This window comes from Lithobates pipiens, unplaced genomic scaffold, assembly GCF_037356315.1.
Source record: "Lithobates pipiens isolate NorthernLeopardFrog02 unplaced genomic scaffold, aLitPip1_a1.2 Scaffold_13, whole genome shotgun sequence".
NCBI classification, from domain to species: Eukaryota; Metazoa; Chordata; class Amphibia; order Anura; family Ranidae; genus Lithobates; species Lithobates pipiens.
In genome coordinates, this window is record NW_027507718.1 from 545,144,953 (window position 1) to 545,170,900 (window position 25,948).

The 25,948-nt window shown below is 44.5% G+C and overlaps 1 protein-coding gene across 4 annotated transcripts in view; it reads right to left on the reverse strand.

Moving 5' to 3' along the window:
- Positions 1-25,948, reverse strand: part of LOC143975801 (transcription factor COE3-like) — a 261,364-nt gene that overhangs the window by 126,252 nt on the left and 109,164 nt on the right. For all 4 annotated transcript variants that reach the window (XM_077478345.1, XM_077478343.1, XM_077478344.1 and 1 more), the window contains exons 3-5: positions 25,675-25,738; positions 10,241-10,296; positions 10,083-10,156 (exon numbers count right to left, since the gene is read on the reverse strand). In XM_077478345.1, coding sequence (XP_077334471.1) covers positions 10,083-10,156; positions 10,241-10,296; positions 25,675-25,738 — 194 coding nt within the window. The remainder of the gene's footprint in view (positions 1-10,082; positions 10,157-10,240; positions 10,297-25,674; positions 25,739-25,948) is intronic.

Consider the following 25,948-nt stretch of genomic DNA (forward strand, 5'->3'; position numbering starts at 1 on the left):
CTGCCGATGAGACACTCTGATGTAAGGGGGCTGCTGATGGGACACTCTGATGTAAGGGGGTGCTGCTGATGGGACACTCTGATGTAAGGAGGTGCTGATGGGACACTCTGATGTAAGGGGGTGCTGATGGGACACTCTGATGTAAGGGGGTGCTGATGGGACACTCTGATGTAAGGGCGCTAATGGGACACTCTGATGTAAGGGGGCGCTGATGGGACACTCTGATGTAAGGGGGCTGCTGATGGGACACTCTGATGTAAGGGGGTGCTGATGGGACACTCTGATGTAAGGGGGCTGCTGATGGGACACTCTGATGTTAGGGGGTGCTGATGGGACACTCTGATGTAAGGGGGTGCCGATGAGACACTCTGATGTAAGGGGGTGCCGATGGGACACTCTGATGTAAGGGGGTGCCGATGGGACACTCTGATGTAAGGGGGTGCTGATGGGACACTCTGATGTAAGGGGGTGCTGATGGGAACTCTGATGTAAGGGGGTGCTGATGGGAACTCTGATGTAAGGGGGTGCTGATGGGACACTCTGATGTAAGGGGGTGCCGATGAGACACTCTGATGTAAGGGGGCGCCGATGGGACACTCTGATGTAAGGGGGCTGGTGATGGGACACTCTGATGTAAGGGGGTGCTGATGGGACACTCTGATGTAAGGGGGTGCTGATGGGACACTCTGATGTAAGGGGGTGCTGTTGAGACACTCTGATGTAAGGGGGTGCTGTTGAGACACTCTGATGCAAGAGGCTGCTGATGGGACACTCAAAATGTAAGTGGGCCGGTCTAAGGATGAAGTCCAGGGCCAAATTTCTTTCCCAGTCCAGCCCTGGGCTTGGATGTGTTTCTAAATGCACGGAACCCATGCCTATTAAAGGGAACCTGTGCCCAGACTAAAGTATTTATATATTCTGAACAAGCAGCGAAGCACTTTAAAGCAAGGCCCCCCACTGACCTCTCTAGCTATAGCTACTGTGGAGACATTTGTCTTCAGTGTCCAGAGATCTTAGTTTTCTCCGTTATCACTTTCTATGGTTTTTTCGGATGTTTCTAACTTGCCAAAACTCTAGGATAGATGAGAACAGAGCCAGGGAGCTGTGAGGGAACAATATGACTACACTACAGGGGGTCTGCGGGAAATAGAACGGGATTAGCAATTTTGTATTTATTTTTGCTCTTCATAACATCATTTGTAAACTCTTTAATTCCAGTTGTTAATCCTCTGTGCTCGGTGGATGCATACATCTCCTCTGAGCCTCTCGGCTCATCCATGCCTCATTACCCAAAATCCTCTCTGTAAATTAGCCTCAACTAGCTCCCCTGGTGCCCAGCCATTGGGACAAACAAGTGGAATTGTTAGAAACGGTTTCCACGCTGGAGATCTCCTCAACCACCCAGGAGATGTCATTTCAAGGACCACAAGCAAGAAAACAGGGAATCGGTTACAGCTTCATTCCGTGTCCTCGTATGGACTAAAAAGTCTCATCTTTTTTTTTAAGGTGCTAGCCTTGAGATAGGCTGTCACCTCTTTTTTTTTTTTTTATATCCATTAGTCACATTTGGCTTTTGTATGATAGGTAACAGGGTGTACTTAGAGTGGTATAAAGTTATAATGCAGACATGCCGGGACAGGCTTTTACAATCCATTGATATATATGTTCAGGTCCTATTGACGCTTTGGGAATGGTAATGTACCTATCCTTCTACTATGAGGTCTTTCCATCTTTTGGAGGGGCTTATTAGTTTAATGGGATCTCCTGTCAATCTGTATATATGCAAACAAGAGGACTAAAAGTATGAGTCTGTAACGCTATTGCTACCCTATTGTACACACAGGCAATTGTATTTGCGATTATTATGTATTGTTATATTTGTATTGTAACTGGCTAATTCTTTAATAAATTCTAATTGAAAAAAAAATAATAATAAAAAGTCTCATCTGCGCTCTCCTTCTAGGGCCCAATACCAGGAAGAAGGGCTGGGCCGATGGTATAGATAGGCTAACAAACATAAAGGAAGCCTAAAAGTAATATATTCCTGGTGTATTTAGAAGATCTCAATAGTAATATCCCATTTTCCAAGAAAAACAATGCCTCTTTTACTCTTCAATACTTGTTAATTTAACCAAGCTCGTTAAACAAGTAATGCTCCTATTACACTCCAGCAATAATGTGATGTCTTAATACTCTCAACCCAACATCCATATGATGCCATATCAACTTTTACCTCAACATTCATGTGATGTCCTATTTCCGCTCAACCCAACATCCAAGTAATGTGCTTTCCCCTCTGACCTCTAGACAATGTCCTATCCCTTCTGAACCCAATTCCATGTAATGTCCAATCCCCTGTAGGCCTAAAATCCACATGATGTCCTACTGCCTTTTTCTCCTACTGCCTCTCACCACAACATCCACGGGAAGTCCTAACTAAACGTCTATTCAATGTTCTTTCATTCTGAACCCAGAGTCCCCTCTCTGGATTCAGAGCGATGGAACGTTGGTGGAACGTTGGTGGAAAGAGAGGGAAGGGAGAGAAGGAAGGCAGGTAGAGCTCCCGCAGGCTCGAGGACAGTCAACAAGCATTGCGCAAATTGGTCAGATGCAACGTAGGAAGAGCATAAGACCACCACGGAGCCCACACTTTGAGGAACTTAAGAGTGGGAACCAAGTGGAATGCTTGTCATCTTTTCAGTAACCATTAGGGTGGTCAAGATGTTCTTCACCTCCGCAATCGAAACAGAGAGCTTTTTCCAGGCCCCGGCTATTGCGTGTTTAGCAGCTATAAATAGGCATGTTGCCAGTTTCTGTTGATAGGAAAATAGGCCTTGGATTGGGCAATGTAAAATAGCAAGCTTAGGATCTTTACAAATGGATATGTGAAATAAACTGAACAGGTACCCGAAGACCCTTAAACCAGAATCCCATGAGATGAGGGCAGGGCTACCATATATGGACCTCATTCCCACATTGACCACAACCCCTAAAGTATCTATCACTATAGGATGGGATGGAGTTTACTATTAAGGCCGGAACCAAATACCAGTGGAGGAGGACCTTGTGTGCTCCTTCAAAGTGACAGTGTTAAAGGAACATTTCTCTATGATGGACCAGGCTTTGCTCCATTCCCCAGGGTCGATGGAGGATGCTACATCCTGTTCCCCGATAGACATGTAAAAGGAGGCTACAGGGGTGTCCAAAGCATTTAAGGAAGAATAAATTTAGAGGGTTCCCAGGGAACTGGGGGAGTGCAGGCAAGTATGTTCAAAGGCAGTTTTCTGAAATAGATAGGTAAAGGTATGGCTAAGCCCTTGTACACGCGGTCGGACATTACGACCACAAAATCCGTCTGATTTTTTCCGAAACTGGTGTTGCATACACACGATCGGACAAAGTTGTCGGAAAATCAGATAGTTCGGAACGTGATGACGTTCATTCGTAGAGACGGACTATGTAGAGGCTAGTAGCCAATAGCTTTGGTCTCGTAAATTGATCTGAGCATGCGTAGCACTTTGCGTAGCACAGAATTCTCTACAAATGATCGGACAAAGTCCGATCAGATCATGTTGTAGGAAAATTTTATATACAGCTCTCAAACTTTGTTGGTCTGACATTCCGATGGAAAAAGTCTGATGGAGCCCACAAACGGTCGGATTATCCGACAACGCGGTCCGATCAGACATTTTCCATCAGGAATGTCCGACCGTGTGTACGGGGGCTAAGAAAGATTATCCAATGGCAGAGCTGAACATAATGGAAAAATTCAGAAGGGGGTGCTTTATGGGTCTATTGGATCGCAGGCCAAGAGGGAAAGGTGTGGGGCATAAGAAAGTGGCAGTCTTGCGAAAAGCTGTGGATTGGTCACAACAAGAATGTGCTCAGTTGTTCCAGTCCCGGCAGAAACAAGGGATGATTCAAGAGAGGGGCAGAAAGGGGGACATGAACAAGCAACCCAGCTTACTTTTATGTTCAATCTCCTCTGACCTAACATCCATGAGATGTTCTATCTCCTCCAATCCAATATCTATATGTTTTATCTCTTGTAGCACAACAGCAGTGTGATGTTCCATCTCCTCCAACCCAACATCCATGAGATGTTCTATCTCCTCCAATCCAATATCTATATGTTTTATCTCTTGTAGCACAACAGCAGTGTGATGTTCCATCTCCTCCAACCCAACATCCATGAGATGTTCCATCTCCTCCAACCCAACATTCATGTGATGTTCCATCTCCTCCAACCCAACATCCATGAGATGTTCCATCTCCTCCAACCCAACATTCATGTGATCTTCCATATCCTCCAACCCAACATTCATGTGATCTTCCATCTCCTCCAACCCAACATTCATGTGATGTTCCATCTCCTCCAACCCAACATTCATGTGATGTTCCATCTCCTCCAACCCAACATTCATGTGATGTTCCATCTCCTCCAACCCAACATTCATGTGATCTTCCATATCCTCCAACCCAACATTCATGTGATGTTCCATCTCCTCCAACCCAACATTCATGTGATCTTCCATCTCCTCCAACCCAACATTCATGTGATGTTCCATCTCCTCCAACCCAACATTCATGTGATGTTCCATCTCCTCCAACCCAACATTCATGTGATGTTCCATCTCCTCCAACCCAACATTCATGTGATGTTCCATCTCCTCCAACCCAACATTCATGTGATCTTCCATATCCTCCAACCCAACATTCATGTGATGTTCCATCTCCTCCAACCCAACATTCATGTGATCTTCCATCTCCTCGAACCCAACATTCATGTGATCTTCCATCTCCTCCAACCCAACATTCATGTGATCTTCCATCTCCTCCAACCCAACATTCATGTGATGTTCCATCTCCTCCAACCCAACATTCATGTGATGTTCCATCTCCTCCAACCCAACATTCATGTGATGTTCCATCTCCTCCAACCCAAAATTCATGTGATGTTCCATCTCCTCCAACCCAACATTCATGTGATGTTCCATCTCCTCCAACCCAACATTCATGTGATGTTCCATCTCCTCCAACCCAACATTCATGTGATCTTCCATCTCCTCAAACAAGCAGGCGACTTACTGCCTTTAGTGACCCAATGCTCTCGTTATGTTCTATTGCCTCCACTAATGTATCTACTATTTCATTTAACAATGCCTTATTTGATATGAACTTTCTATTTTTCTATTTTTTTCTCAAGCCATTTACTGTATAATCAACCATATAGATTATACTTGAATTTTTTATATTCTCAAATGTATTTTTCGCAGAAGTTTTTAATCATCCTGCAAAAAAATAAAGCAAAACCGTTGTCCAAGGACCACAAAGCTTTGTCAGGTGATGTACTTTTCTGCATTTACGTACTTCACCAAAAGGGTTAAAACAGTCCAAATAAACAGAGAGGGTGTGTCTGCGTACAACACCATATATTTCCAGAGACCCGGAAAAAAACAACTCACTTAAAAATGTTTTCAAATTCATATTTTTTTACTTTCCAAAACCAATGCTGAATCATCAGTAACTGACGTCCTCCCACCCCATCATGGGTATGTTTTTCTTACAGAAAACAATGTCCAGTTTGTGTTTCCCCAGATTTTTGGACTTCTACATAAATTCTTTATGTATTGTTCAGTATTGACAAATCCAGGACCTCCACCCAGGTCCAAAAAGGAGTGCCGCAACAGCTGACCACAAACCTCAGAAGACATGAATCTTATAAACACTCAGCATGCCAGATATACAAGAGCAAGATATTTGAATCGAAGCATCATAACTACAAACAATGTGTATTAGTAGTACCAATTCTGAGAGGAAGGCAAGCCAATGAGAAGGAGGAAGAGAGGAAAGAAGGAAGGAGTAAAGGATGGGAAGAAAGAAAGAAAGAAAGAAAGAAAGAAAGAAAGAAAGAAAGAAAGAAAGAAAGAAAGAAAGAAATGGAAAGAAAGAGAAGGAAAGAAAGAGAAGGAAAGAAAGAGAAGGAAAGAGAAGGAAAGAAAGAAAGAAAGAGAGAAGGAAAGAGAAGGAAAGAAAGAAAGAAAGAGAAGGAAAGAAAGAAAGGGAAAGAGAAGGAAAGAGAAGGAAAGAAAGAAAGAAAGAAAAAGAAAGAAAGAAAGAAAAGGAAAGAAAGAAAAGGAAAAAAAGAAAGAAAGAAAGAAAGAAAGAAAGAGAGAGAGAGAGAAGGAAAGAAAGAAAGAAAGAAAGAAAGAGAAGGAAAGAGAAGGAAAGAGAAGGAAAGAAAGAAAGAAAGAAAGAAAGAGAAAAAGAAAGAAAGAAAGAAAGAAAGAAAGAAAGAGAAGGAAAGAAAGAGAGAGAAGGAAAGAAAGAAAGAGAAGGAAAGAAAGAAAGAAAGAAAGAAAGAAAGAGAAAAGAAAGAAAGAAAAGGAAAGAAAGAAAGAAAGAAAGAGAAAAGAAAGAAAGAAAAGGAAAGAAAGAAAAAGAAAGAAAGAAAGAAAAAGAAAGAAAGAGAAAGAAAGAGAAGGAAAGAAAGAAAGAAAGAAAGAAAAAGAAGGAAAGAAAGAAAGAAAGAGAGAGAAGGAAAGAAAGAAAGAAAGAGAAGGAAAGAAAGAAAGAAAGAAAGAAAGAGAAGAAAAGGAGGAAGGAAGGGAAAAGAGAGAGGAAGGAAATGAGGAAGATAGGGAAAAGAGAGAGGAAGGAATGATAAAAAATGTAAGGTAAGGAACAAAGGAGGTAAAAACGCAGACGGGAAAGAACAAGGTAGGAAGGATTGGAAAGAACAAGGTAGGAAGAAAGGGAAGTAAGCAAAGTAGGAAGAGAAGGCAGGAGAGGAGGAGGAAGAAAAGGAAAGGTAAAGAAAGGGGAAAGGAAGAATGTGAGGAAGGGAAAAAGAAGGAAAAAAGGCTGGCCAACTATGGTACTGACAAAATACTTTCAGATACCAGCAACAAAAAAAAAAAAAGACGAAAGGTCTGGGGGAACAAAACATATCAGGAGAGACTTCAGGAACGTTATATTTACAGTGTTTAGGAGAGAAGGGGAAGAAAGGAAAGGAAGAGATAAAGGAAGGATGGAAGAGGAATGGAAGGAACATAGGAAGATTAAAGGTGGAAACGGAAAGAACAAGAAAAAAGTAAGAAAAGGCAGGTGAGAAGGAGGAAGATGACAGAGAGGAAGAGGAGAACAAGGAGGAGGATCAGAATGAGGAGGAGGAGTGAGAAGAGGAGGGGGGAGAGGTACAGGAGGGGAGGAACAGGAGGGGGTGGAAGTGGAGGTGGCAGAAGAGGAAAATGAAGGGCAAAGGAAGCAAAGGTGGAATAGCAAGGGGAAAAAAAGGAGGAAGGGAGGAGAAAGGAAGCAGAAGAGAGGAAGGGAGGAGAAAGGAAGCAGAAGAGAGGAAGGGAGGAGAAAGGAAGCAGAAGAGAGGAATTACTTCCAGATACTTATAACAAAAATGGTAAAGGGTTCTTGGGGATAACAAATCAGGAGAGACCATAGGAACTTAATATGCATAGTCTTGAGGAAAGAAGGTAAAGGAAGGGATGAAGGAAGGAAGCATGGAAGGGGAAGCAAAGGAAAATGGGAGGAAAAAAGGCAGAAGGGAAAGAACAAGATAGGAAGGGAAGTAAGCAAAGTAGGACCGAAAAAAGGAAGGAGAGGGAGAGGAGGAGGAGGAGAAACATAGAAGAGTGATGGCAGAAAAAGACCAAGTGATCCATCGAGTGGTTCATGAAGGGCACAAGGAAAGGGAAGAGGATGGAAGAAAGGAGGGTTGGACAATATGGTACTGACAATAAAATGCATCCAGATGCTGGCACCAAAAATGGTGAAAGGTCCGAAGGATAAAACATATCAGAAGAGACTTCAGGAACCTAATACTGTACAGGAACCTAATACATATATGTTTGGAGCAGTGGCGGCTGGTGTTTTTTATTTAGGGGGAAGGGGACGATGACTCACCTTACTCTCCCGTCAGTCGGTCGGGGTCATGGGCAGCACCCCCCCCCAACCCTCCGCAAGCGGTCAGTCAGCAGTCGAGGCCCCGTACCTACCCCGCTCCGGGTGGCTTCTCTCAAGGCTGCGGGTGACTGCATTCTTGGTTCCCCTCCCTCCTCCTCCTCCTGGCGGCCAATCTGATTGGATCTCCTTCTGGCCAATCGACTGAACAGGAGGAGATTCAGTGTTACAATAGCAAATATTAATTCGCTATTGTCACACAACTGGGTGGGCATCGGGTGCACTGCTCCCCCCGAGCGCGCACCCTTTTTCAAAGCCTATTAGAGCCTCTGGCTCTAATCACGAGCTTAAAAAAAAAAAAAATACATTGGAATCCATGGGTCCACACATGATAGAAGGGGCAGCGCCCGTGTGCCCCTAATGGGACGGGCCGCCACTGGTCTGGAGGCAAGAAGAGACATGGGAGACATGACTGAAATGTTTAAACGCATTAAGGGTGTGAATAAGGTTTAGGAGGGTGCATGACCTAAAACTAGCCGGAGGAAAGTTCAAAATTAACTGTAGAAAGTCATTTTTTACAGGAAGGGTAGTCGGAATAGCTTGGAAAAGATTTCCAGCAGAGATAGTGAGTAAGTGAAGTCAAACATGCTTTTGGGCAAGCATATAACCATACTCAGACAGATATAGGGCAGACTCGGTGAACCTGCTTGGTCTATTTTTCTACTTTTCGAGAGGAAATTTTATTACCAAGATTATTTAGAAAGTCAGAATTAATTCATTGTAATGCTTTTCATGGGAATTGTTGTTTCTGTCACCTGTGACAAAGTCCGGTCTGGGCAATCTTTCTTCTCTAGTTTTTGTTTTAGTATAAAGCACATCTATTATCTATTATAAACTGAAGATCTCTCACTCTGATTACAAAACTTACATGGAAGAGGTTTAGTCCTCCTTTTTTGGAGGCCATGCTAAACATGACATCATGCTTCTCGATCAACTGAGCATGTAGACCTGCAGGTTTATAGATACAGCCTAATATGTATTGTAAGGCCAAACTGCTTATATTCTTAGACATTACCAATACATTACATGAAAATTGGAAACAGTGGCTTGCACAAAGTAGGGTTTTGAAAGCCTGTCTGGTAGTAATACAAATAGCTTTCCGACAGAGCTAAACGATCTAACTTGGGAGTGGCTCATTGAACACTCCGGCCCTGCTGTACATAGACTGCAAGAGACTGATACCGGGTCGCATTCAGATATTTACACTGCTTTCATGTTAAACAGTAAATTTAAAGTGGAGTTCTACTCAAAAGTGGAACTTACGCTTAAATGCCCCCCCCCCCCCCCGGGTGCCACATTTAGCACCTTTCAGGGGTTGAGGGGGGAACGGGTACCTGTTTTTGACAGGTCCCCACTTCCCCCTACGAGGACACTGTGGCATCGTCCCTCGGAAGTTTGGCCCCCCTCCTCCTTCCCCCACCGGGCCAATGAGAAAGAGCAGTGCGATTCGCGCACTCGCAGTAGGGAACCGGCTGTGAACCCGAAAGGCTCCACTACCGGTTTCCCTTAATGGGAATTCTGGCGGCAGCACCCGACAGCTTATCCAAAAGTCGGCTGGGGTGCCGACATCGTGGAAGCCCAGGGCAGGTAAGTGTCCTGATATTAAAAGTCAGCAGCTACAGTATTTGACTTTTAAACCCCCTAACCTTAACTCTAACCTTACCCCCCTAACCCTAAACCCTAACCCCTACCCTAACCCTAAACCCTAACACCTCTTTATTGATACAACATTGATTACAGAGCTAGATTGATTTGCACCTATCAGAGTTTGGCTTTAACACAGATCTGGGATGGAAATTTTCATCACGAAGCTGGAGCTGAACTTACCCTACAGCAGTGGTTCTCAACCCTGTCTCCAAGTACCCACAACAGGCCATGTTTGCAGGTTTTCCTTTATCTTGCACAGGTGCTTTAAACCAGAATCAATGGCTTGGCATTTTGGACAGCTATTTTATCTAAGAGAAATCCCCAAAACATGGCTTGTTGAGGGTACTTGAGGATCGGGTCGAGAACCGCTACCCTACAGGACACCTACAGATAAGCAGCAACAAGTTAAGGCTGACAAATATACAACGACCCTGAAGGGAATGAATCCTCTGTCTCACCTGCACATAATCTCGTGAGTGAGAAGGACTCGACACATCTCTGGGTTCTTGTCCTGACCTTCATAGATGATGGCCTGAAAAAACCAAGACAGCGGTCAATAAGTTAGAGGCAAAACTGACTGTATTTATTAGACTGAACTCTGGATAGGAGGACCCACCTGTTTGGACATGGAGTCGATAAGCCGCACATAAATATCCTGTTCCGTCCTGATTCCTGAGAAAAGAACACAAAGAAGCACTATCAGTCTACCTGGACCCAGTACAGGAGATCTACGAGGTTCCCATTCCAGAATCACTATCAGTCTACCTGGACCCAGTACAGGAGATCTACAAGGTTCCCATTCCAGAATCACTATCAGTCTACCTGGACACAGTACAGGAGATCTATGAGGTCCTCATTCCAGAATCACTATCAGTCTACCTGGACCCAGTACAGGAGATCTACGAAGATCCCATTCCAGAATCACTATCAGTCTACCTGGACCCAGTACAGGAGATCTACGAGGATCCCATTCCAGAATCACTATCAGTCTACCTGGACCCAGTAGAGTAGATCTACGAGGTTCCCATTCCAGAATCACTATCAGTCTACCTGGACCCAGTAGAGTAGATCTACGAGGTTCCCATTCCAGAATCACTATCAGTCTACCTGGACCCAGTACAGGAGATCTACGAGGTCCCCATTCCAGAATCACTATCAGTCTACCTGGACCCAGTACAGGAGATCTACGAGGTTCTCATTCCAGAATCACTATCAGTCTACCTGGACCCAGTACAGGAGATCTACGAGGTCCTCATTCCAGAATCACTATCAGTCTACCTGGACCCAGTACAGGAGATCTACGAGGTCCTCATTCCAGAATCACTATCAGTCTACCTGGACCCAGTACAGGAGATCTATGAGGTCCCCATTCCAGAATCACTATCAGTCTACCTGGACCCAGTACAGGAGATCTATGAGGTCCCCATTCCAGAATCACTATCAGTCTACCTGGACCCAGTACAGGAGATCTACGAAGATCCCATTCCAGAATCACTATCAGTCTACCTGGACCCAGTACAGGAGATCTACGAGGATCCCATTCCAGAATCACTATCAGTCTACCTGGACCCAGTAGAGTAGATCTACGAGGTTCCCATTCCAGAATCACTATCAGTCTACCTGGACCCAGTAGAGTAGATCTACGAGGTTCCCATTCCAGAATCACTATCAGTCTACCTGGACCCAGTACAGGAGATCTACGAGGTTCTCATTCCAGAATCACTATCAGTCTACCTGGACCCAGTACAGGAGATCTACGAGGTTCTCATTCCAGAATCACTATCAGTCTACCTGGACCCAGTACAGGAGATCTACGAGGTTCCCATTCCAGAATCACTATCAGTCTACCTGGACCCAGTACAGGAGATCTACGAGGTTCCCATTCCAGAATCACTATCAGTCTACCTGGACCCAGTACAGGAGATCTACGAGGATCCCATTCCAGAATCACTATCAGTCTACCTGGACCCAGTACAGGAGATCTACGAGGTCCCCATGCCAGAATCACTATCAGTCTACCTGGACCTAGTACAGGAGATCTACAAGGTTCCCATTCCAGAATCACTATCAGTCTACCTGGACCCAGTTAGTTATGACTAAGCACAAGATGTGTAAAATGTGTTAACCGTCCATTCATTCCTGTGACTGCATATGTCTACACTATACTGAAGAAGTTTTATTGGTATCCCGTTGCAGTGTGCGGCTGCCTTTTTCAAGTTTCCTTACCTGGACCCAGTACAAGAGATCTATGAGGTCCCCTTTGCAAAATCACTTTTAGTCTACCGACGTGCAGAAGATCTATGAGGTCCCCATTGCAGAATCACTGTCAGTCTACCTGGACCTGGTACAGGAGGTCTATGAGGTCCCAAGTAGACTGATAGTGATGCAGCAATGGGTTCTTCAATGATCCCCTGTACTGGGTTCAAGTAGACTGATAGTGATTCTGTAATGGGGGCCTCATTGATCTCCTGTGCCAGGTAGAGGTAGACTGATAGTGATTCTGCCATGGGTACCTCATAGATCTTCTGTACTGGATCCAGGTAGACTGATTCTTCAGTGAGAGCCTTGTAGATCTCCTGTTCTGGGTCCAAGTAGACTTCTAGTGATTCAGCAATGGGGGTCCTCATGCACTGGGAACAAGGAGACTGATAGTAATTCTGTAATGGGGACTCCTAGATCCCCTGTACTGTGTCCTGGTAGACTGATAGTAATCCTGCAATGGGGTCTCATAGACCTTCTGTACTGGGTCCTAGTAGACTGATAGTAATTCTGCCTAATTCTGCCTGTCTACTTGGACCCAGAACAGGAGATTTACAAGGCTCTCACTGAAGAATCAGTCTACCTGGATCCAGTAAAGAAGATCTATGAGGTACCCATGGCAGAATCAAAATCACTTTCAGTCTACCGAGGTGCAGAAGATCTATGAGGTCCCCATTGCAGAATCATTATCAGTCTACCTAGACCAAGTACAAGAGATCTATGAGGTCCCCAATGCAAAATCACTGTCAGTCTACCTGGACCTGGTACAGGAGGTCTATGGGATCCCCACTGCAGATTTTCTATATGTCTATCTGGATCCAGTACAGGAGATCTATGAGGTCCCCATTGCAGAATCATTATCAGTCTACCTAGACCAAGTACAAGAGATCTATGAGGTCCCCAATGCAAAATCACCGTCAGTCTACCTGGACCTGGTACAGGAGGTCTATGGGATCCCCACTGCAGATTTTCTATATGTCTATCTGGATCCAGTACAGGAGATCTATGAGGTCCCCATTGCAGAATCCTTATCAGTCTACCTAGACCAAGTACAAGAGATCTATGAGGTCCCCAATGCAAAATCACAATCAGTCTACCTGGACCTGGTACAGGAGGTCTATGAGATCCCCACTGCAGATTAGCTATATGTCTATCTGGATCCAGTACAGGAGATATATGAGACCCCATTGCAGAATTACTATCAGTCTACTAGGACCCAGTACAGGAGGTCTATGAGACCCCATTGCAGAATTACTATCAGTCTACCAGGACCCAGTACAGGAGGTCTATGAGTCCCCATTGCAGAATTACTATCAGTCTACCAGGACCCAGTACAGGAGGTCTATGAGTCCCCATTGCAGAATTACTATCAGTCTACTAGGACCCAGTACAGGAGGTCTATGAGACCCCATTGCAGAATTACTATCAGTCTACCAGGACCCAGTACAGGAGGTCTATGAGTCCCCATTGCAGAATTACTATTAGTCTCCTTGTTCCCAGTACATGAGGACCCCCATTGCTGAATCACTAGAAGTCTACTTGGACCCAGAACAGGAGATCTACAAGGCTCTCACTGAAGAATCAGTCTACCTGGATCCAATACAGAAGATCTATGAGGTACCCATGGCAGAATCACTATCAGGCTACCTGTACCTGGCACAGGAGATCAATGAGGCCCCCATTACAGAATCACTATCAGTCTACTTGAACTACTTGAACCCAGTACAGGGGATCGTTGAAGAACCCATTGCTGCATCACTATCAGTCTACTTGGGTCCTGTACATGAGATCTATGAGGCCCCCGTTGCAAATACACTGTCAGTCTAACTGGAACTGGTACAGAAGATCTAGGAGGAACCCAGTACAGAGTTACTATCTGTCCACCTGGACCCAGTACAGGAGACCTATGAGACCCCATTGCAGAATCACTATCTGTCTACTGGGACCCAGTACAGATCTTTGGGGCCCTCATTACAGAATTACTTTAAGCCTACCTAGACCTAGTACAGGGGACCTATGAACCCCCACTGCAGGATCACTATCAGTCTACCTCGTCCCAGTAGAGGAGATTTATGAGTCCCCCCATTGCAGAATCATTATCAATCTACTTGGACCTAGACCAGGAGATCTACAAGACCCCCATTGCAGTGACCAACTCCATAAAATTTTATGAAATCTTCTGCCTACATATTTCTTCAGACAATGGCACTATTTTGATCCCCAAAAAGGCACTTTGGAGTCTAATGCCGCTTACACGCGGTCGGACTTTCTGGCAGAAAAAGTCAGACGTAATCTTTTCATCGGATATTCTGATCGTGTGTGGGCCTCATCGGACTTTTTTTTTTTTTTTTTTTTCGAAAATTCTGACGGACCTAGAAATAGAACGTTTTGAAATATTTCCGACTGAACCAATTCCTATCGGGAAAACCGCTCGTCTGCACGCTGTTTTCCGATGGACCAAAAATGGCGCATGCTCTGAAGCAAGTACGAGACGGCAGCTATTGGCTATTGGCTATTGAACTTCCTCTTTCTAGTCCCGTCGTACGTGTGTTGTACGTCACCGCGTTCTAGACCGTCGGACTTTGGTGTGATCGTGTGTAGGCAGAAGACAGTTTCGGCTGAACTCCGTCGGAAAAAAAAAAAAGAACCTTCGGAGTTTATTCGGACGGGAAAACCCGGTCGTGTGTACGCGGCGAAAACAATTGCATCTACGCCTTTCTCTAGGTAGGACACCAGCCACAAATGATGATGTCTACACTACAGTTGCCCATACTAAAAGGTGGATTGATTTGCGCATCTGGGCTTTCAATTTTACTACCAGGCCTCGGACCTTTGTCGGAGAACAAGGAGACCACCTCAGAGAGATGGTGGCTTGTGCAACCTGGAAACAGATCGAAAGCAACTATTCTGGGCTCCATGTCAGGATTTGGCAATCTAGATATCACATGCCCAAACGTACAGTAGTGTGAAAAAGTGTTTGCCCCCTTCCTCATTTCCTGTTCCTTTGCATGTTTGTCACACTTAAGTGTTTCGGAACATCAAACCAATTTAAACAATAGTCAAGGACAACACAAGTAAACACAAAATGCAATTTGTAAATGAAGGTGTTTATTATTAAAGGTGAAAAAAAATCCAAACCATCATGGCCCTGTGTGAAAAAGTGATTGCCCCCCTTGTTAAAACATACTATAACTGTGGTTGTCCACACCTGAGTTCAATTTCTCTAGCCACACCCAGGCCTGATTATTGCCACACCTGTTCACAATCAAGGCATCACTTAAATAGGAGCTGCTTGACACAGTAAGGTCCACCAGAAGATCCTTAAAAGCTACACATCATGCCGAGACCCAAAGAAATTCAGGAACAATTGAGAAAGAAAGTAATTGAGATCTATCAGTCTGGAAAGGGTTATAAAGCCATTTCCAAAGCTTTGGGAATCCAGCGAACCACAGTGAGAGCCATTATCCACAAATGGCGAAGACATGGAACAGTGGTGAACCTTCCCAGGAGTGGCCGGCCGCCCAAAATTACCCCAAGAGCGCAGCGACGACTCATCCAAGAGGTCACAAAAGACCCCACAACAACGTCCAAGGAACTGCAGGCCTCACTTGCCTCAGTTAAGGTCAGCGTTCATGCCTCCACCATCAGGAAAAGACTGGGCAAAAATGGCCTGCATGGCAGAGTTCCAAGGAGAAAACCACTGCTGAGCAAAAAGAACATCAAAGCTCGTCTCAATTTCTCTACAACACATCTTGATGATCCCCAAGACTTTTGGGACAACATTCTGTGGACCGATGAGACAAAAGTGGAACTCTTTGGAAGGTGTGTGTCCAAGTATATCTGGCGTAGAAGGAACACTGCATTTCATAAAAAGAACATTATACCAACAGTAAAATATGGTGGTGGTAGTGTGATGGTCTGGGGCTGTTTTGCTGCTTCAGGACCTGGAAGACTTGCCGTGATAAAAGGAACTATGAATTCTGCTGTCTACCAAGAGATCCTGAAGGAGAATGTCCGACCATCTGTTCGTGTACTCAAGCTGAAACGAACTTGGGTTCTGCAGCAGGACAATGATCCTAAACACACCAGCAAGTCCACCACCGAATGGCTGAAGAAAAACAAAATGAAGACTTTGGAGTGGCCTAGCCAAAGTCCTGACCTGAATCCTATTGAGATGTTGTGGTATGACCTTCAAAAAGGCCGTTCATGCTCGAAAACCCTCTAATGTAACTGAATTAGGACAATTCTGCAAAGATGAGTGGGCCAAAATTCCTCCAGGACGCTGTAAAAGCCTCATTGCACGTTATCGCAAACGCTTGGTTGCAGTTGTTGCTGCTAAGGGTGGCCCAACCAGTTATTAGGTTCAGGGGGCAATCACTTTTTCACACAGGGCCATGATGGTTTGGATTTTTTTTCACCTTTAATAATAAACACCTTCATTTACAAATTGCATTTTGTGTTTACTTGTGTTGTCCTTGACTATTGTTTAAATTAGTTTGATGTTCCGAAACACTTAAGTGTGACAAACATGCAAAGGAACAGGAAATGAGGAAGGGGGCAAACACTTTTTCACACCACTGTACGTTTGGGCATGTGATATCTAGATTGCCAAATCCTGACATGGAGCCCAGAATAGTTGCTTTCGATCTGTTTCCAGGTTGCACAAGCCACCATCTCTCTGAGGTGGTCTCCTTGTCTCCGACAAGGTCCGAGGCCTGGTAGTAAAATTGAAAGCCCAGATGCGCAAATCAATCCACCTTTTAGTATGGGCAACTGTAGTGTAGACATCATCATTTGTGGCTGGTGTCCTACCTAGAGAAAGGCGTAGATGCAATTGTTATGCCGCGTACACACGACCGGGTTTTCCCGTCCGAATAAACTCCGAAGGTTTTTTTTTTTTTTTTTCCGACGGAGTTCAGCCGAAACTGTCTTCTGCCTACACACGATCACACCAAAGTCCGACGGTCTAGAACGCGGTGACGTACAACACACGTACGACGGGGACTAGAAAGAGGAAGTTCAATAGCCAGTAGCCAATAGCTGCCGTCTCGTACTTGCTTCAGAACATGCGCCATTTTTGGTCCGTTGGAAAACAGCGTGCAGACGAGCGCTTTTCCCGATAGGAATTGGTTTCCGTCGGAAATATTTCAAACGTTCTATTTCTAGGTCCGTCAGAATTTTCGAAAAAAAAAAAAAGTCCGATGAGGCCCACAATTGTTCCTGAATTTCTTTGGGTCTCGGCATGATGTGTAGCTTTTAAGGATCTTCTGGTGGACCTTACTGTGTCAAGCAGCTAGTGAGGCCTGCAGTTCCTTGGACGTTGTTGTGGGGTCTTTTGTGACCTCTTGGATGAGTCGTCGCTGCGCTCTTGGGGTAATTTTGGGCGGCCGGCCAATCCTGGGAAGGTTCACCACTGTTCCATGTCTTCGCCATTTGTGGATAATGGCTCTCACTGTGGTTCGCTGGATTCCCAAAGCTTTGGAAATGGCTTTATAACCCTTTCCAGACTGATAGATCTCAATTACTTTCTTTCTCAATTGTTCCTGAATTTCTTTGGGTCTCGGCATGATGTGTAGCTTTTAAGGATCTTCTGGTGGACCTTACTGTGTCAAGCAGCTCCTATTTAAGTGATGCCTTGATTGTGAACAGGTGTGGCAATAATCAGGCCTGGGTGTGGCTAGAGAAATTGAACTCAGGTGTGGACAACCACAGTTATAGTATGTTTTAACAAGGGGGGCAATCACTTTTTCACACAGGGCCATGATGGTTTGGATTTTTTTTCACCTTTAATAATAAACACCTTCATTTTCAAATTGCATTTTGTGTTTACTTGTGTTGTCCTTGACTATTGTTTAAATTGGTTTGATGTTCCGAAACACTTAAGTGTGACAAACATACAAAGGAACAGGAAATGAGGAAGGGGGCAAACACTTTTTCACACCACTGTACATTTCACCCTACCAACCCCGATTAAAAAAAAAATAAATAAAAAAAAAACACCCTTCTGCCTTGCCTGCTAGTGATTTGCTTTAGTTTGAAGACCAAGCTGTGAAGTTGAGCTCAGTGGGCAATCTCAGCCCCCCCCCCCCTTTGGGCGCGGGGACAAAGTAACTCCCCGTGTGAAGGTTGTCTGAGACCAGCCAACCAAGGTGCTTGAAGACACCAAACCAGGGAGAAGATCTCAACAGACGAGAGCGATCATGGGCATCATGGCCACCTACACACATTATGCCAGAAGCCCACTATGGCAGGTGCAACACTATGGACAGGAGCCCACCTATACACTTGAACATTATAGCAGGAGTCCACTGCACAGTTGCACATTAGGGCAAGAGCCAAAGGGGCAACTAGAACCTTCAGGACTCCCAACCGGGGGCCCTTCCCTTCGAGCCCAGTGGTGGCCTGGTCACAAGTGCAACCTTTTCAACACTGGTAGGCCCACCACTGGGGTCAGTAATTATTATTATTATTATTTTTTTTTTTTAATATTTGTTATTTTATTTCGTTATTTTTTTTTTTTTTACAATGTTTTTTTTTTAGGAGGCCCGTTGGGGGGCTTTGGTGAAATATCAGGGGTCTAAACAGACCTCTGATGTTTCATTTTTGAGACAGCCTCAGCAGCACAGAATGAATGGAAAGGAATAGCTCTGTACATAAGCTTCCCCTTCATTCACAAACTGTTATGAATATACAGAGTCAGTGAATGGTACAGATCGCTGAGAAAAGGAAGGGACCAGTAAATTACATCTTTACCGACCTCTTCCCTGCTCACCATCCTGACAAATCCCCCCACAGCAGCTGGCCAGCACAGTAGTGAGGGGATGACTGGGGGGGGGAGGGGGTAAAGGAGAGGATACAGGGGCCCTGACGGGGGGGGGGGGGGGCAGAAGAAAGACGAGGAAGCTGGATAGGAGGGGTGGGGTGGCTTATAGAAGAAGAACTGATCACCTCCATTTTCCTCCTGCAGCCGACTGAATGGCTGCCTGAGGGAGAGGAGGAGAAGGAGGATTTCAGCAGCTGCAGGAGGAAAATGGAGAGGATTAGGCATGAGCAGAACAAAAAAAATATTAATAATAATTTTGTTTAGTTTCGATTCCTTATTTACAAAAATTTGTTTAGTTATATTTTTATAATTCTGTTTTATAATTCGTTTCGATTATTCTCATTTGAATTCCATTAGAATCAAATTCTATTCGAAATTCAAAATTTGGAAGATGGTTATATACTTTCTCTTCCATTCAAATCCATTCTATTCTATTGTTTTTTATATTCTTGTATTTTCTGTTCTATTCTTTTCTTTCCTACCCTATTCTATTCTAATTTATTCTATTTGAAATATGAATTTCGGAAGATGGTTATATTCTTTCTATTCTATTCTTTTTTTTTTTTCTGTTCTATTCGAATTTTGAGAAATGGTTATTTCTATTCTTGTATTTTCTGTTCTATTCTTTTCTTTCCTATCCTATTCTAATTTATTCTATTTGAAATATGGAAGATGGTTATATTCTTTCTATTCTATTCTTTTTTTTCTCTGTTCTATTCGAATTTTTAGAAATGGTTATTTCTATTCTTGTATTTTCTGTTCTATTCTTTCCTTTCCTATCCTATTCTATTCTAATTCATTCTATTTGAAATATGAATTTTGGAAGATGGTTATATTCTTTCTATTCTATTGTTTTGTTTTTTTTCTGTTCTATTCAAATTTTGAGAAATGGTTATTTCTATTCTATTGTTTTTTTTTAAATTCTATTCTTTTCAATTCTATTTGAATTTACTATATTTGAAATTCGAATTTCGGAAGACGGTTATATTCTATCATATTCTATTATTTTTTTAAATTTTTGGTGAAAAAATAAAGAATTTATAAAAAAGATAGTTAAGCAGTTTTACATATAAGGACATCAATGTGGGCGGCACAGTGGTGTAGTGGGTGTAGCACTCTCACCAAGCAGTAAGAAGGGTCGCTGGTTCGAATCCCAACCACCACACTACCTGCCTGGAGTTTGCATGTTCTCCCTGTGCCTGCGTGGGTTTCCTCCGGGTTCTCCGGTTTCCTCCCACACTCCAAAGACATGCAGGGAGGTTAATTGTCTTCTGTCCAAAATTGGCCCCTAGTATATGAATGGGAACCTTGGATTGTGGGCTCCTTGAGGGTAGGGACCAATGTAAGTGTGCAATGTACAGGGATAGGGACAATTGTAGACACTCACTCAGGATGGACTGGTGTCTTTATTCAACCTTACTAACTATGTAATACAATACATTTTTTTCTATTCTTTTCAATTTTTTTTTTTATAATTTATTATTTTCTATTCTATTCTTATCTATCCTATTTAAATCAAATTTATTCTATTAAGGAATAAAATCATCTTCTGAAACTCGAATTTCAAATAGAATAAATTTGAATTTAAATAGAATAGATAAGAATAGAATAGAAAATAACAGAATAGAAAAAAATAGAATAGAAAAGAATAGAAAAAAAAGACTAGAATACAATAGAATATAAGCTTCTTCCGAAATTCAAATTTCGAATAGAATAAATTCAAATAAAATAGAAAAGAATAGAATAAAAAAAAAAAAAAACCACAATAGAATAGAAAGAATATAACCATCTTCTGAAATTCGAATTTCAAATAGAATACATTTGAATTTAAATAGAACAGATAAGAATACAATAGAAAATAATGGAATAGAAAAAAATAGAATAGAAAAGAATACAATAGAATAGAAAAAAAAAGAATCGAATACAATAGAATATAACCTTCTCCTGAAATTCGAATAGAATAAATTCAAATAGAATAGAAAAGAATAGAATTAAAAAACAATAGAATAGAATAGAAAGAATATAACCAGTTCTCAAAATTTTAATAGACTTGAAAAAAAAAAAATAGAATAGAAAGAATACAACCATCTTCTGAAATTAGAATTAGAATTTTATTCTATTCTTTTTTTTATTTTATTCCTTTATTTTCTATTCTATTTTATTCTGTTCTTTTATTTTCTAATCTATTTTGTTCTGTTTTACTCTATTCTTTTCTATTCTTTTATTTTCTATTCAATCCCTTTATTTTCTATTCTATTATTTTCTTTTCTATTTTATTCTTTTATTTTCTATTCTATTTTCAATTCAAAAACAATTTGAGTTTCGAAAACTATTCGCATTAGATTAAAAAAACTGTTTGAATTTCGTCTGAAATTTAGTTTCGCTATTTTGGATTTGTTTAAATTCGTTACTTTACTATTGTACCTTGGAAATTCGGATACATCCGAATTTCCGAATAACTAAAAATTTGTCCGAATTTTAAATCGTAACGAAACGAACCGCACATGTCTAGAGAGGATGAGTTCTTCTATATGTTACCCCCCGATGTGCCTCCTATCCAGGTGTACAGGGGCCGTATGGGACCAATGGCAGCAGCCCACCTATACACTGGCACATTAGGGCAGGAGCCCACCTATACACTGGCACATTAGGGCAGCAGCCCACCTATACACTGGCACATTAGGGCCTGAGCCCACCTATACACTGGCACATTAGGGAAGGAGCCCAACTATACACTGGCACATTAGGGCATGAGCCCACCTATACACTGGCACATTAGGGCATGAGCCCACCTATACACTGGCACATTAGGGCAGGAGCCCACCTATACACTGGCACATTAGGGCATGAGCCCACCTATACACTTTCACATTAGGGAAGGAGTCCACCTATACACTGGCACATTAGGGCATGAGCCCACCTATACACTTTCACATTAGGGAAGGAGCCCACCTATACACTGGCACATTAGGGCAGGAGCCCACCTATACACTGGCACATTAGGGCAGGAGTCCACCTATACACTTTCACATTAGGGAAGGAGTCCACCTATACACTGGCACATTAGGGCATGAGCCCACCTATACACTGGCACATTAGGGAAGGAGCCCACCTATACACTGGCACATTAGGGAAGGAGCCCACCTATACACTGGCACATTAGGGAAGGAGCCCACCTATACACTGGCACATTAGGGCATGAGCCCACCTATACACTGGCACATTAGGGAAGGAGCCCACCTATACACTGGCACATTAGGGAAGGAGCCCACCTATACACTGGCACATTAGGGCAGGAGCCCACCTATACACTTTCACATTAGGGAAGGAGTCCACCTATACACTGGCACATTAGGGAAGGAGCCCACCTATACACTGGCACATTAGGGCAGGAGCCCACCTATACACTTTCACATTAGGGAAGGAGTCCACCTATACACTGGCACATTAGGGAAGGAGCCCACCTATACACTGGCACATTAGGGCATGAGCCCACCTATACACTGGCACATTAGGGAAGGAGCCCACCTATACACTGGCACATTAGGGCATGAGCCCACCTATACACTGGCACATTAGGGCATGAGCCCACCTATACACTGGCACATTAGGGCAGGAGCCCACCTATACACTGGCACATTAGGGAAGGAGCCCACCTATACACTGGCACATTAGGGCAGGAGTCCACCTATACACTGGCACATTAGGGAAGGAGTCCACCTATACACTGGCACATTAGGGAAGGAGCCCACCTATACACTGGCACATTAGGGCATGAGCCCACCTATACACTGGCACATTAGGGCATGAGCCCACCTATACACTGGCACATTAGGGCAGGAGTCCACCTATACACTGGCACATTAGGGCATGAGCCCACCTATACACTGGCACATTAGGGAAGGAGCCCACCTATACACTGGCACATTAGGGCAGGAGTCCACCTATACACTGGCACATTAGGGCATGAGCCCACCTATACACTGGCACATTAGGGCAGCAGCCCACCTATACACTGGCACATTAGGGCAGGAGCCCACCTATACACTGGCACATTAGGGCATGAGCCCACCTATACACTGGCACATTAGGGCAGGAGCCCACCTATACACTGGCACATTAGGGAAGGAGTCCACCTATACACTGGCACATTAGGGAAGGAGTCCACCTATACACTGGCACATTAGGGAAGGAGCCCACCTATACACTGGCACATTAGGGCATGAGCCCACCTATACACTGGCACATTAGGGCAGGAGCCCACCTATACACTGGCACATTAGGGAAGGAGCCCACCTATACACTGGCACATTAGGGCATGAGCCCACCTATACACTGGCACATTAGGGCATGAGCCCACCTATACACTGGCACATTAGGGAAGGAGCCCACCTATACACTGGCACATTAGGGCATGAGCCCACCTATACACTGGCACATTAGGGAAGGAGTCCACCTATACACTGGCACATTAGGGAAGGAGTCCACCTATACACTAGCACATTAGGGCAGGAGTCCACCTATACACTGGCACATTAGGGCATGAGCCCACCTATACACTGGCACATTAGGGAAGGAGCCCACCTATACACTGGCACATTAGGGCAGGAGTCCACCTATACACTGGCACATTAGGGCAGGAGTCCACCTATACACTGGCACATTAGGGCATGAGCCCACCTATACACTGGCACATTAGGGAAGGAGCCCACCTATACACTGGCACATTAGGGCAGGAGTCCACCTATACACTGGCACATTAGGGCATGAGCCCACCTATACACTGGCACATTAGGGCAGCAGCCCACCTATACACTGGCACATTAGGGCAGGAGCCCACCTATACACTGGCACATTAGGGCAGGAGCCCACCTATACACTGGCACATTAGGGCAGGAGCCCACCTATACACTGGCACATTAGGGAAGGAGCCCACCTATACACTGGCACATTAGGGCAGCAGCCCACCTATACACTGGCACATTAGGGCAGCAGCCCACCTATACACTGGCACATTAGGGCAGCAGCCCACCTATACACTGGCACGTTAGGGCAGCAGCCCACTTATACACTGGCACATTAGGGCAGGAGCCCATCTATACACTGGCACATTAGGGAAGGAGCCCACCTATACACTGGCACATTAGGGCAGGAGTCCACCTATACACTGGCACATTAGGCCATGAGCCCACCTATACACTGGCACATTAGGGAAGGAGCCCACCTATACACTGGCACATTAGGGCAGGAGTCCACCTATACATTGGCACATTAGGGCATGAGCCCACCTATACACTGGCACATTAGGGCAGCAGCCCACCTATACACTGGCACATTAGGGCAGGAGCCCACCTATACACTGGCACATTAGGGCAGGAGCCCACCTATACACTGGCACATTAGGGCAGGAGCCCACCTATACACTGGCACATTAGGGAAGGAGCCCACCTATACACTGGCACATTAGGGCAGCAGCCCACCTATACACTGGCACATTAGGGCAGCAGCCCACCTATACACTGGCACATTAGGGCAGCAGCCCACCTATACACTGGCACATTAGGGCAGCAGCCCACCTATACACTGGCACATTAGGGCAGGAGCCCACCTATACACTGACACATTAGGGCAGGAGCCCACCTATACACTGGCACATTAGGGCATGAGCCCACCTATACACTGGCACATTAGGGAAGGAGCCCACCTATACACTGGCACATTAGGGAAGGAGTCCACCTATACACTGGCACATTAGGGAAGGAGCCCACCTATACACTGGCACATTAGGGCAGGAGTCCACCTATACACTGGCACATTAGGGCAGGAGTCCACCTATACACTGGCACATTAGGGCATGAGCCCACCTATACACTGGCACATTAGGGAAGGAGCCCACCTATACACTGGCACATTAGGGAAGGAGCCCATCTATACACTGGCACATTAGGGAAGGAGCCCACCTATACACTGGCACATTAGGGAAGGAGTCCACCTACATATTTGCACAAGGAGCTCACCTACCACAATGCAGACTTTAGACCCACGTTAACCCTTTGTTCCCACCTCCTGCTGCCCTTACCAGTTATATTTCCTGGAGCCGTCCTTTAGGCGAGGGAGGTAAACCGAACTAAGGGGAGGAGCTAAGTTATATTTTATTATTGATGGGTTTGCCATATCTGCAAGTCATTTATATGTTATATATTTCTATCATATTTATAAATATATATCAGGCTTATTCACTCAGGCAGCTCAAAGATCAATGAAGGTGTACAAAGTGTAATAACTCACATTAACCAATCAGATTTTTTATTTTTTTTTGTTGCTGTTTATTGATTGGTTGTTCTGGATTAATGAATAAAACCAATACATTTCTGTTATTGGCAGCCAAGTTACAGATTAGTCTGTGCTGGTCGGTCAGGTCTAATTGGTGGTGATGATCTGCTGGACAGTCAGGTCTGGTTGCTGGTGGTGCTCTGCTGGACGGTCATGTCTGGTTGCTGGTGGTGCTCTGCTGGACGGTCATGTCTGGTTGCTGGTGGTGATCTGCTGGACGGTCAGGTCTGGTTGCTGGTGGTGATCTGCTGGACGGTCAGGTCTGGTTGCTGGTGGTGCTCTGCTGGACGGTCAGGTCTGGTTGCTGGTGGTGCTCTGCTGGTCAGTCATGTCTGGTTGCTGGAGATGATCTGCTGGTCGGTCAGGTCTAATTGGTGGTGATGATCTGTTGGTCGGTCAGGTCTGGTTGCTGGTGGTGCTCTGCTGGTCAGTCATGTCTGGTTGCTGGTGGTGCTCTGCTGGTCGGTCATGTCTGGTTGCTGGTGGTGCTCTGCTGGTCAGTCATGTCTGGTTGCTGGTGGTGCTCTGCTGGTCAGTCATGTCTGGTTGCTGGTGGTGCTCTGCTGGTCGGTCATGTCTGGTTGCTGGTGGTGCTCTGCTGGTCAGTCATGTCTGGTTGCTGGTGGTGCTCTTACCATTGCTGTAGAGGAGCTGGAGCCTATAATGGATGCCATTGTTCGTTTTCTCCCCGCTCTGCTCCTGCATGTGAGGAAACGGTGTTAGTTCATTATGGTTAAGCAACTACAGATTCATGCCTAACAATTGGCTTTACGGGTCAAAATATGTGAAATAGGAACTGTCTGTAGTATTCCAGGCAGATTCCGGGTTTCATCCTGCCTTTCATGCTCCAGTCGGATCAATGGTCTTATTTCAGGCCAGTCAATTACAGAGGCCGCCATTTGCTTTTGC